At 37.9% G+C, this 13942-nt stretch overlaps 1 protein-coding gene across 1 annotated transcript in view; it reads right to left on the reverse strand.

Annotated features, from left to right (window-relative positions):
- Positions 1 to 13942, reverse strand: part of pou6f2 (POU class 6 homeobox 2) — an 87336-nt gene that overhangs the window by 26263 nt on the left and 47131 nt on the right. Inside the window, 1 exon segment of the mRNA XM_043225829.1 lies at positions 9372 to 9808. Coding sequence (XP_043081764.1) covers positions 9372 to 9808 — 437 coding nt within the window.

Consider the following 13942-nt stretch of genomic DNA (forward strand, 5'->3'; position numbering starts at 1 on the left):
TAAAAAGAACAAGATGGATTTGAGAAAACAACATCAGATAGTCCATCAAATAAATAGGATAGGATTACATAGGATAATATTTGTATTGTAATTTGGTTAATCTGCGATTTTTTTATTTGTTTTTTTTTTTTTTTTAATGTAATTGCTTAAAAAACGTGTTTTGACTAAATATTAATGTACAAATTTAAATAGATCTTTTTTTTTCAGCGCCAAACTTTCTTACTCCAATGCCAATGCCTATTAGTTAGTGAAAACAAATGCTTAAAATTGATAATTAAGTAATAAAAACACTTTAATTCAAGATAAAGTATCTGAAATTTAAACCATTCTACAAATGAAGGACATTCTTCAACGACTGTATTTAAGCATCTAAAAATATTTATTTGAAAAAAAAAAAAACTTTATTCAAGATATATTATCTAAAAAAAAAATACTGATTAACAATTGTTTTTATTCATTGTGCAGCTTTTCTTCGTCAGTTAAATGGGACAGCAAACAATAGATTCAGTGTCAGGACAGATCCGACAAGGACTGCTATTAAAACATCTGAAAAGCCAAAAGAAAATTGTTTTTGCATCATAGCAATTCCTAAGATGATCACACCTCTGTTTCACCATTTTTTTTTTTTTTTCCCCTTGCTCTCTCCATCTCCCTGTTTTCGCATTATAGAGAGTGGACATAATCAGAAGTGACACATCTGAGCATGCTCACAGTCTCCCCAGCGTCACTGCCAGACCTTATGCTACCTCCTTCAAAAAACCCTCTCTCTTTCTCCCACGTTCCCCAGCCTGGAGCCTCCCCTCTGCCCGGGTACATCAAAACACCATTAGACTGTCCCAAACACCTCAGCTCCCCTGTTGGACCCCTGGAGCACATCACCTGCCGTCTCCTCTGGACTCCTCACACTACCAACACTACTTACAGAGCCCCATTTCACCTTTCCATTGACAAATAAATAAATAGCTGAGAGAAAAACAGAAATATATCGACTCGAGGGAAGAATAGGTGAGAGAGTAAAAAGCTGGAGGAAGAAAAACAGGAATAAGGAGACGTGCAACGCTGTAAAGTTGAAGAAGCTAAGCTAAAAGTCTCGGGTCAGCCCTCCCATGATGCACTGCGCTGAAAACTGTGTGGCGGCATAAAGGGCCTCCTATTCACTCACGCACACGAGGGCTGTTTAAAATGCTGCACTTCATCAGATAAAAAGCACAACTGTTGGGAAAAGAGGGGGCAAAAGGGGTCACATTTAACGGGCCAGAATGCAAATGACAGAGGAACAAGGAAGGAAATTAATGACAAACGCACCTATAAAGATGTGATGAACTGCCCAGTGCTGACCGTCAATCATGTGACTCATTAACTCCAGGCATAATTAACTGCTTTTGGTGTCATTATCTAAAATCCTGCTTTTATAACTATAGCCCTTAAAATCCATATGAGAATTTTAAGCCATCAGTCATCCTCGCTCTATTTTCGCTGCAAAGAGGCAGTCCCGGGTGACCCTTCCAGTATGGTTTGAATAAATGTATATTTTATTTATATATTTACAAATTCCGACTTTTATCATTTTTCCTATTGAAAAATTACCCCCAAATGTTTTTTTTGGCCACGTTTCCATGTGATTGATTAATGAAAATGTTTGCTACAAAGCTAAAGGTGCAAGCGAAACTGCTGACTGCAATATTACGCATACAGCGATAGTATTTCCGTAAAAAAAAAAACTAAATAAGTTCTAAACAGTATGACTTGGACCTGCTACTATTGGAAAACGAATTTTTCAAGAGAAACTTTTTGTGAAAAGTTGGTATTATATTTCTGACGCCACCTGAGACCAGGTCTCCATCAGGTTTTTAATCTCCCCTGTAATTTCCTGTAATAAAAATAATAAAAACATCAAATGCAAAACGATCAATGGTTGTTTGTCTTTAAATGACTTGAAGTAAAACATTGCACATTTTAATCTAAGTGACGAACTACAAAACAGCGTGCCTCTGTTTGAGGAAACTTCAACTATTTTAATTCATCATGTCAAATTCTCCTCTGCGGCATTTAAACAGAATGCCATCTCTTTTCACTTGCTGTTGTTTGACATACAGATCCAGCATTTGAATGACTTTAATATTGGCTTAATCAATGGCTGGTGATCTTTTGATGGCCTCTATTCAATAAAGCCCAGCGTCAGCTGTGTGTGAGTTTCATAACTAGAATAATGGTAAATGATTACTCCTCCGCATGGCGTCTCAGAGTGAGCCGGGCTAATGAAGAGAAATGGTTGGGTTTGGAGCTGGGGCTGCCAGCTGCCATTTGAGAACTCGGAGCACCAAGATTAATGGTGACTGAGCAGGGCTCTGTGGCTATGATGCGGTCAGAGGTCCGATCAATAATACACAATAACACAAACCTGACCCAGGCATCCATTTGTACGCACACGCACGCATGCAAATACACTAAACTTTCACACAAACACTCATCCCTAAGTGGAGTGATGAACTGACAACATTTGGACAAAGCATTGATCAGGTTTTTCCCTGTGTTTTTCTGGGCAGTTTGCAGGGTTCAGAACAAACTTAAAAAGTGTTGAATCATACCGTTATCCTGTGTTAACATGCCTCATTTATTACTTTCATATTTGTTAAGGAGCAGGTGATGCGGGCATAAATGCTTTAGAAAGAAAGAAGAGGATCTGTGGAAGAAAAAGGGCCCAGGATAGAACCTTGAAGATCACCCTTATTATGTAGCAAAAGAGAGAGAAGGTGAGATGAAGCTACAGAACAGCAAAAGTTAATTCACTCTAATTCATTTAAAGGCCAACTTGATGACATTTTCATGTGTAGGATATGTGTACTGCCGATATCAACCTGAATGGGGTATATTAACATCTCCAACACTGTTGCTGTTTCTACAGCTACACTCCTCATGTTCCCTTTGTATTATTATAATCATAATGGATTTTTTATAAAACCGGTTACTCCGAATATGCAGAAAATATTAAGTAACTTATTGTAAATGACAAATTGTAGACATATCCGAAAGTCTTTTATTTCTTACTAGGTGCCCCAGTGCTGCCTTTTCTTTTTTTTTCTGAAAATAATCCCTCATTTCGGGTAAATAAAAAGTTGCTTTGCTTTCAGCACCCAGATTTTCCTCACTGGCTGCATCACATGCTTTATAATTATTCATACCAAACGCTGTGCTGCTGTTGATGGGCAATAGTCTTATTTTCTGCTTCAGTCACCAGTGCACATTTGTATTTTCATATAGTGGGAGTTTCGTTATGTAAGGCAATTTTCTGCCTTCTTAAGAAAGGTTGTCTATTGGGCTGCATTAATGAGTGAGTGAGTGAGAGAGAGAGAGAGAGAGAGAGAGAGAGAGAGAGAGGGAGGGAGAAGGAAGAAGAAAAAATAAAAGAAATCGAAGAGGGACTATACAGGGCATGGATAAAACAAGGGAAAAATGAAAACAGAAAAGAGGTTAAATATTAATTTCCTATTAAAATGACCTTCTGCTCCACAGAACGGAAATACTGTGTAAAAATCTAACAAAAAACAATAAAGGAATTCTACATTGATAATCCCACAACCTAATTACTAACTCTTTAAGCAGCTCATTACACAGCAAAATGTTACACACATTATTAATGTCAACATCAAAAACACTGCACAGTTTTATTATGTACTCTAGTAACTCTACAAAGTGAAATGGGATATTCAACAAGAAAAAAAAATAGGGCGGGGCTTGACTTTATCCAGTTGGAATTGATTGGATTGTGAAAATCGCTCTCTGTTGACAAGTGGCTGGACAGGAGTTTTTGGGTGTTGCTTAAAAAGCAGGTGAAAAATTACAGGAAAACTTTCTCTTAGGTAACCAATAAGTCTTTAGGCTGTTTTATTATCATTAAGCGGTTGGGGGGGCTCCCGTGAGATATGAAAACATGCTTTTAGGGGGCATTATAAAAGATAAAATCGGCATGTGTATGTGTGTGTGTGTGTCTTACTATGAGCATATGTGCATTGGAAGGGTGCCTGACCTTGGCAGGGATGGGGTTTCAGGAGCGAGCCATAATGATGGCTGATTGCCGGGGAATGGTGGAGAATGGACAAAGATAGAGGGAGGTAGATGAGAGGATAGGAGAAGAGAGGAGCAGAGAAATAGAAAGGACGGAGGAGAAGAGGCCGGCGTAATTGCAGCACTCGTGGGTCTGAGCCTCCTGTGGCACACATCAGTACATCAGGAGGGGTGTGTCTTAGAGCGATGGGCGAGTGGGAGAGAAAGCGGGGGTAAAAGATGGACAAGTAAGGGCGCAGTACAGTCTAGAGAGGTTGAGGAAAAGTATGAACGAGTGAGAGAAACAGAAAAAGGGGTTAGGTGAGAGGGAAAGGAGAGAGAGATGAAAGTTAGGAACGGCAGAGCAAGACGGAGAGAGCTAGAGGAGACAGGGGTGAGTCGTCCATACGCTGAGGCAGTAAATTGGCGTTGGCTGAATACCAGGCAGTAGCCTGTAATTACTGCTGTAAGACTCTGGGTCGGGGGTCCAGGCAGACCCTTACAGCCACTCTGTCTGAGAGAAGGGAAAGAGACAGCTAAGCCCAAGGTGGTCTGTAATACCTGGAGAAAACGGTCCGTTACAGTTGTCTCAATGCCAGTTATTGAGGTAGTGCAGCTACGTAGATGCACATAATTTGAATTTAAGCATCTTATCTTTTTTTGGTTGAACTATGACTTTAAATATCTTAAACATGATTTCATTTTACATGAAAAAAAAACTGCATCAGGAAATGGCCAGCAATTAACACACGTTTTTGGCATCGGAAGGGTGTAGCTTTGGATAAGCAACCAAACCTTTGCCCTTTGGCTACGAACTGTACAGACAAACACCCAGACAGTAGATCTCTCTCTGTACCCTTATTGTTTCCCCTGTCTCTCTCTCTCTCTGTCTTCCTGTCTGCCCTGGAACCATGGAGGCAGACACAATGGCAAGGTCAAGGACTGTTAGTGTACAAACTATGAATAGTAGCTTTACATGCTGGGCGATGCAGTAAATACATTTCTAATGTTAAAAAAAATCTATTTAAAATAAAAGCTGTTCCTTTGAAATGTATATTCATCAATAAATCCCGTAAAAAAGCTTCCATAAAAAGCAGAGCAACCATTCACCACTAAATTGTCACAACATGAATGTATATACTGTATATGTGCCTGCAACAGTATGCCCTGGTTGGTAGTGTGTGTGTGTGTGTGTGTGTGTGTGGATGGTCTGCCCTCTCCTCTCTCTCCCTCTCTCTGTGCCACAGATCGGTGTGCGTGTGTGCGTGTGGCTCAGGGCTGATGTAAGCCAGTGGAGTGGCAAATTACAGCAGACCTACAGCTGTAGGCTGACATTATGATTAATTTGATCAGTAATTTCTCCTGTTTTTCATTTTAATCGCTGTGACCATTCTGCTGTGGCAGGTCTCTCAGATCTAATTAAGATCAATTCCGGTGTAACCGGCTTGCCCACCGAGCTGCCCCCTCCTCCTCAAATCCCCGAGTCCCCTCAGCGTGGAGAAACCCCGTCGCTCCAATCAATCAGCACCTGCAAATCCAGCCACCCTGCTAATCAGCCAATTAACACACTTAGGCAAATTTCATAATCTCCACCGTCTGCTTGTCGTCACAACAGCCTGTCTCTGCCTCCCCTGATTCTTTTTTTAACGCTGCCTCTCAAAAGCAGAGTTTGCTATAAGGAAAAAAAAAAATTAAAAACAGAAAGGAAGGTGAATATCTCCCATCGTTTTAATAAAATAAATAACTGGGTCTAAAACAATCTTGTAGGGACAAAAAACATAGATACATTATTCAGTATATATAATTGAGAAAAGAAAGTTATACATGTTCAGAATGGCATAGAGTGCAAAAAATACATTTTTATATGTAAAATATCCATTCAAGCACATTTTGTCCTCCTTAAAATAGTTCTTTGAGAAAAAGTAGATAGTTAATAGGTAGTACTTTTTTGGAGCAAAACAGTTTAATTCAATAAATAGTTGATGCACAGTTTATTCCTATATTTTATATATTTATTAAATTCATCCAAATATAAGTAATGGTTTTAATTATTTATGCTATAGTTTTGTTAGTATTTGGACAAAAAAAAAAAAAGAAGCATGAATTTCCACTGACCACACATTACTGGCTAAAAATGTTACTGGAAAATCGTAAAATTGAACTGTCTAAAGGAACTCAGGGTCAGAGACTTACAGAAAAACCTGTCTGAACTTTTGACCAAATAAAGAAAAAGACGAGACAAGAAAAATGAGAGAAAGACAGAGGGAGAGAGAGTGCAGGCGGTGAGCACTTAGCTTCGTACACTGGACACACTGACTGTGGTATTATCAGAGTGGGATGCTAACACGCTGTCATGTTGTCAGTTCAGCAACAGAAGGCCTCTATCGGGGCCTTTAGGTGTCTTCAGATAATAGGAGACCTGTCTGCCCTCCCTTACTAAAATGATTACACCCAAAGAGAGAAATGGGAGGCAAGAGAAACTGAGAGGGCGGGGAGATACCTGTGTGACCAGAAGGGATAATTATGACAGATCCTGGAAATACACATTCCCAAAAATCTGTAGGTGTTCGTAATGTCTAACTGTGGCTGTCCCTAAAGGCCAGTAACAGCACTCCGGTGAAGTATGCTATAACTTTTTCAAGCAGACATAGACATAAGCCCAATTACAACTCCAGCCCCACAGGACAGGCAGCCTGCAAAAACCCTGCCACACACACACAATCACATTGGTTAAGTGGTAATGTGGACCCCCATGAAGCGGGAACTTCAAACCCCTCCTGTCACACACACATTCGTGCACACTTATCACTCTCTTTTTCTCACTCTTACACACAGTGAAGGGCAAGGTAATGATGCTTTCGTCTCTGATGCCACGCTCTCTTTGGATTAACGAAAGGATTACATATAACTCTTAGCGGTAAAATCTAATTTCGAACCTCAAAAACCTATAGAGAAGCTCTTTCAACACATCTCAGGTAAAGGGTGTTCCTCAAGGCTTTGTCCTGGGTCCAAATGCAGTTTTTGCCTTGATTTAAAGCAGTACATTTTTAGAAACGTGCTTCTAAGGTTGTCATAGTCATCAATGACATATTCTCTGACTTTGAAAATTAGCCTATTAAATTTAACTGACTTTGTTAGCTGTGTATCAATATTTGTTTACTTTGTAAAAAGCCTCTTCACCTCCGTCTTTTTATTATTATCCCTTACAACAAACACAATTACAACACAACCACATGGCATTTATCCACAAATATATATTAAAAACTGTGTGCACATCATACACTTTTAAGACAATTCACGAACATCTAGACCCGAGGATGCATCTAGCCAAAAAAGGTGGGCAACATCGTGCATTAAAGTCAAGTTTTTGGAGGCCCCACAGCCACTCCCTCCCATTTACTCGGTTCTGAATCATGTATCAGAAAGGCTTGATGATAACGTGACAGATCGAATCAGGTGTGCTTCAGCTGCAAATGAAGAAATATATGGCTGGCCTTTCCTAAGGAATCCCTTGGAAACCACTAGTTTTGGGCTCTGGAGACCATTAAGTGTGGGGCCCCGTAGGATCCAGCTGGTGAGTATACAGGCTGGGCAGAGGGACAGAAGGTGAAATAAATGACTAAACTGATGGCAGCCATAAAAAGGGGGAAGGGGAAGTGGGGTTGCGGTACAGCACAGAGCAATAAGGTCTGTGACGCTGATGAATGCAGGGAAGGACGGAGAGGCGACCCTGGCCTCTCTCAAACCGAAATGAAACCACTGGGACATGTAGGGAGGAGGGCATGTTATTAGTGACCGACTCAGCCAGATGAGAAGAGGAAGAGGAAGAACAGATGGATAGACAGATGCACTGAAAGAGTGAAATATGAAAATATCACTTATATTTGTCATTTAAATCAGAAGCTGTGGAAAAATTCAAAGGGGTCAGATCACATATGATATAAAGTTAACAAAGTTCTTGCGCATGAAGATGCAGTCATTTTCGCAGTTTCAATAAATAATCATTTTGAGGACGTTTGGGTGCTGAAAGTTAGATTTTCATTATCAAAAAGGAAAAAAATGATTAATGAAAATGTCAGATCAAGGCAAATTTGATATGACACGGCTCCTTTAAAAGACATTTGCTAACTCAAGCAGCAGCAATTCATGTGTGCCATCTGTGGGGTTTGTCTCAATTTTATAAGCCTGCATGACAATAACAGATAACAAAATAAAGCATCAACAAACTCATCTTATCCAGTCAACCCTGGCATATGGTTCTTTGGACTTCCCAACGCAAGATGTTATTTGCAAAAGATAAAATATGTTGAAAACTAATCTGGTTCAATCGGCTGCATATACTATACATTTTCACAACATGTCAATAAGTGATTATCATAAAATTGTTTCAAATGAAGTTACACCAAAAGCATCATTACTCGTAATTCAATATTCCACAGCTCTTCATTTCCAATAATAGTCTATTGCTGTCGCTAGCAAGATGGCTGGGATAAACTCTTAACAATAAACTTTCAATTTTCCTTCTTTTTTTCAGGGACAGGCTTGGCAAACAGGCACCTCCTCCAGAAACAATATTTGTAATATCCAAGATTTCCCCAGACAGATTCAATCATTCAATTGAATTACTGCCCCATTCTCTAACATTCATCCTAGACCTCGTCTCACTCCAGGGCTCCATTCTTCCAGACATGTTGTGAATAATGTAGAAGAATGAGTTCTTTAAGTGAGGCGACATCATATTTAGGGGTCATTACATTGAGTCGATCGGTCTCAACTGCCCTCGTGCCATGCGGCACTCTGGAGCTGCTCCCCATCACGAGTCAACTTATATTACAGCTTTAAATAACTTCACTTTTAGTGTGTAAACAAAAGGTGAACTGGGTGAGGAGCAATACAAGGAAGGTTGCTGGCTATGGTTGTCTGGAAATATGAGGACTTTATTTTGATATCACATTAAAGAGTTTTGTTTTTTCAAAACCGCCTAAAATACTGGAAAGCAGCAAAAGCAGTTATCATTTTAAATGTGTAAAATAAAATAAAATCTTATTATTTTAGTTATTTACTTGTGAATTTGTTAATAGCATAAATGCAGGAAAGAGTGGTTCATTATTTTAAAGGAGAAATGTTTAGTAAATTTCTCCACTAAAATAAATAAAATAAAATAAAATAAAATAAAATATGCAGTTATTATTTTGTTATTTACATGTGAATTTGAGAATAAAATAAATGCAGGAAAGCATGGTTAGTATTTTAAAGTGGAAATGTTTATTCAATTCACCAAGAAACAAAACAAAATAAAATAATTGTTGGGGGTTTTTCGATCTTACCTGTAGTGGCAAAGGAGGTGTGACAGGTGAGGGCAAGCTGTGAGCTGGTGATTGGTTTTGCCTATGAGAGGGCGGAGACTGAGGAGGCTGGGCTGAGCTATGATTGGAGGAGGTACAGGTGGAGACAGAGCCTGGAGAAGGTCCAGAGACTTGTGACTGAATCGGAGGAGTGAGCTGATGATGGGTGGGTGGCTGGAGGTGCGTGGGACCACAGAGTTGTTGGTGCTGCTCACGTTCGCGTTCGCGTTCACGTTCACGTTCTCGTTCTCGTTCACGTTCTCGTTGTTGCTGGTCTCTTTCACGCTGCTCTCGTTCTCGTTGCTGTTGTTGTTGCTGCTGCTGCTGCTGCTGTTGTTGATGATGATGTTGTTGCTGGTGATGCTGTAGCTGTTGGAGCTGTTGAAGATGCTGGAGCTGAGAGTTTAGGGATGAGGTAGCTGTGGTAAGAAAAAGAAAAACAAAGATTTTTTTTTCACGATCTTTGTACGTATTCATGAAACAATGATAACGATAAATAAATAAATCACCTTCAACAAGAAAAAGCATTGTGTAATTAATCACAAAACTATTCAAAACAGAATAGAAATATGAATAAAAATAAACCCTTGCCCTGGACAATATGATGGTGTTTGTACCACTTAGTGTGTGCCTTAGCCTGTAATTGCAGAAGCATCACTGATTGCTGGCCATTACATAGTATCTTTTCTGGTACATTGTAATTATTAAATAGCCCAAGCAGAAGACTTCAAGAAGCATCTGAGGTAAGAACCGTTCTGCAAAAAAAAAAGATGTTCCATTTTTTGAAATCAGAGAACGTCCTCCATCTTATCTTGAGGACTCTTAGATAGCATTTAAAGTAATTCACTGCATTTCTTAAATGTGACTCTCCTCTTTAAATAGCCCTTAGAGCTACAAACTGTAACAGGAAAACTGACATTTGTTGGAAAGTAACAACATGAGAACCTTTTAAAGATGAAATTACTGTTAATTAACTGTAATTATTCCTTATTTTGGATCTTTGATTATGAAACCTTCCAAAAATTGCATTATTGTACCGTTTCATCAATTTTGTAGTAAAACATCAACAATAAAATATCTAATAAAAATAATGCAAGATATAATATCTGAAATGTGTATTTAATTTGTATTTACACTTTAGTCAAATTAAAATGATTGGGTTTTTTAGTATATACACTACAAATTTACCATTTTTAAAAGAAGAGTCTTACATAAAGGCTAAATTTATTTACAATTAAAGATAACGGTTTTCTATTTTGATATATTTGACATTTTAATTAGTTGCTTTACTTCTTTTTATTCTTGGCTGAAAAGAATTGTGCTTCTTAATAACAATTGTTTTTTTTAATTTTTGAAATTTGAAGAACAGCATTTTTAATTGATTTTCTTTTTTAGATTATAAATGCGAACAATTTAATGTGTCCTTGTTGAATAAAAATATCAATTTCTTTAAAAAAAAACAATGAAAACAGTGAAGGTGAGTGTAAAAATGACTAAAGAAAGGAATGCTACTACGTACTATATTTTTTTCTGAATACAAGGAACATTGATTTGTACTAAAAACTGTGAATGCACGTCAAAGCCTTTATTTTTTAGTCTACATGAAAAGAAGCATTTCATTGTAATTCCCATGAAGGCATGGTAACTTCTTTTTTTTTTTATTAAGAAAGCAATAGAGCCTAAATTGTGCCATACAGATTTACCAGATCCTCTGCTGAAACTGAAGAAACACATTTACTCTCTAAAAGACCTGTGTACATTCATCTGGACTTCCCTTACAGACTCCATGACAGAACAAGATTCTTCCATTCACATGTTTGAGTCAAAATCAGCCTTATTCCTGCACTTACTGAACGATGGCGCACGCAGCAAAAAAAGTCAACTCAAATTATCCATACACATTATGAATGCCAGCGCTGAAAAACAGACTGCTAACACATCAGAATGAATCAATGTGACCTTCTGTTTGAACCTTCTCTGTAGGAATCAGAGCAGCGTTTTTTAGACAGATGCCTGACCTCTGCTCAACGTTCTGATAATGAACTCTTCACTGCGAAGTCATCAAACAGAGATGTTTCTTCTGTACTGCGAGATGTCACACACGTTTTATGGGCACCATTATTTTGGAGTTATAACTGAAATTGAACATTTCCTCCTTTGGTGTCACTAAGATGATATCTCACAGCAATATCTCAATATTTGAATCCATTTAGGTCTTGATTCTACAGTTTTTGAGACTGACAACCACACTGCTAAAAGGTATAACTCAAATTGTTCTGTTCACGCACACAACAAAAAATTATTTCCATATTTTTGTGATATTTTCCTAAAAAAGTTATAACTTTTTCAGAGTATATGTATTGTATTGAATTTGAAGTTTTTTTTTTTTAAATATTACATATTTCATTTTATATATTAAGTTTATTTTTAGCTACCTAAAGTAATTGCCAAAGAGTGTAAATGAGCATAAATCTCACTTAATTTTGGCATAGTTGGTATGTTTTAAAGGGGTGATGCACTTTTGACACATTAGAGGTCATTGCGCTATGAAAACATCCTGTAAGTTGTTCCATTTTATGGCATAAAAGAGTGGAGATCAACACCTGCTTCTACATCGCTGCCTGTTTAGCCCCTCCCACTGATTTGTGCATGTAGTGTACATAAGAAGAGAGTCGAATGCAGATCTATGCAGAAATAAAGATGATAAAGATGGCTCCGAAGACAAGAATTCATTGACAAGTGTCTTTTTATTGCTTTTCCTTCTGATTCCTACATTAGGAAAAATAGGATGAACTTAATTTTGAATGACTTTCAAGATCAAATTAGAATTTGATCCGTTGATCCTATTGCTTTGTCTGCTATTACAGATCATTTGAAATGTAATTTATTGTAGGCATGGGTGATAAAATTTGCGTTAAGGAGATTGTAAATAAAAAATAAATATTACTTCGAAATTAAAACTAAAATTAGCATTTAAATGGAAAAATTGTGTGCATCTGGGAGGCTAGCAATACTGTGGGATGGATAAAAAATGTTTTATTTACTTTATGTAACACAAGAAACGGATGTTGTTCCCTCTACATATCTCGATGGAAGGATGAAGGATACAATCACCGTAGAAAGAAGATATGTTTACATTTTATTTTGTGTTTGACTGTTGAAACTAAAATTATTTGTTTTTCCTTGATCAAAAATACAGTGATTAATTCTACTGCTCTGTTTAAAGAAAAATCAGTAACTACAGTTGCCGATATTTTATTGTAATATAATTTTTATTGCTCCTATTTATGCATTTCTAACCTAAATCCTGCCAGCATCCATCTGTTAAGGATGTAGGCTGTCAAACATACACAGCTATTAGCCAATCAGAGCAGTGGGCGTTTACCTCCAAGTCTACAAGCTGCCATACCTATTCAAACAGAGCGTTCTGATGAGGGGAGCCAAACAGAACAGAAAATAGATTATTACTTCTAAATGACCTGATCTTCAAGTTGTTCCATTGAATCTTAATAGACAGTTGCTTGTGTAGAATGTAGAATGAATATATATATATATATATATATATATATATATATATATATATATATATATATATATATATATATATATATATATATACGAGGCACACCTATATTAGCCTTCACACCGCCGCCGTTAAACACATATACTTATATACATAATGGTAAGTGGTAATTAACAATTAATCGACAGATAGCATGCAGTTTACTAACATAAAGGGTCATTTGTTCTGATTTTCAAGAATTTTTAAATCTCAGCAAAGTGTAAACGTCCCAAAAATGAAGCACAAAAGAGCTGAACAACGGATCGATGCTAAACTACAAAGCGAGACTTGTAATGTATCATCAAGCATGTGTTTGTGCACAGCGTACTTGACAAGAAGTGTCCATAATTAATTGATGCAGATGAATAATTAAAAGCAGCACATTTTTTTTTCTAGAAGATAACTAAGAAAATACATTGGTGCTGACATTTCTTTGATTAGCGTAGCTACCCGTGCATCACAACCGGACAGGCAGGCGAGGTTTTGATGAACCACAAGCCCTCTCTCCCCTACTCCGAGAAGAAAAGAAAAAAAGAGTCTGTCTCTCGACCAGTAAACAGCCCACTTTTACATTTCTTCAATCGCCTGACACGTTGACACCGCTCTCACACCCCAGCATGAATTATATATATCATCTGCGCCGGGGAAAATTCCAAGAGTCCAATTCGCGCTTGAAATGTTGGGGCAAGTTGTCTCGCAGGCCTTGACAGGGCGTACATATGTGGCGCTCCATCGCACGACTATAGAGGGAGCCGAGCGAGCTGCTACAAGTAGAAAATAAGTGAAAAGGAATAGGAGGAGGACAGGAAAAAAAGGACGAAGAAAAGAGAAAGCCTGAATCCTGTCAAAAATATTATCGAAACCAAGGGGAAGATCAAAGTTGATGGGAGGGTCTCCTCCCGCAGCAGTCGTGAGACCGAAGAAAGAGACAGAACAACAAAAGAATATAAAGAAAAGGAAAACAAATAGAGAGACGTAGAGAGAGAAAGGA

Source organism: Puntigrus tetrazona, chromosome 24 (genome assembly GCF_018831695.1).
Source record: "Puntigrus tetrazona isolate hp1 chromosome 24, ASM1883169v1, whole genome shotgun sequence".
Taxonomy (NCBI): domain Eukaryota; kingdom Metazoa; phylum Chordata; class Actinopteri; order Cypriniformes; family Cyprinidae; genus Puntigrus; species Puntigrus tetrazona.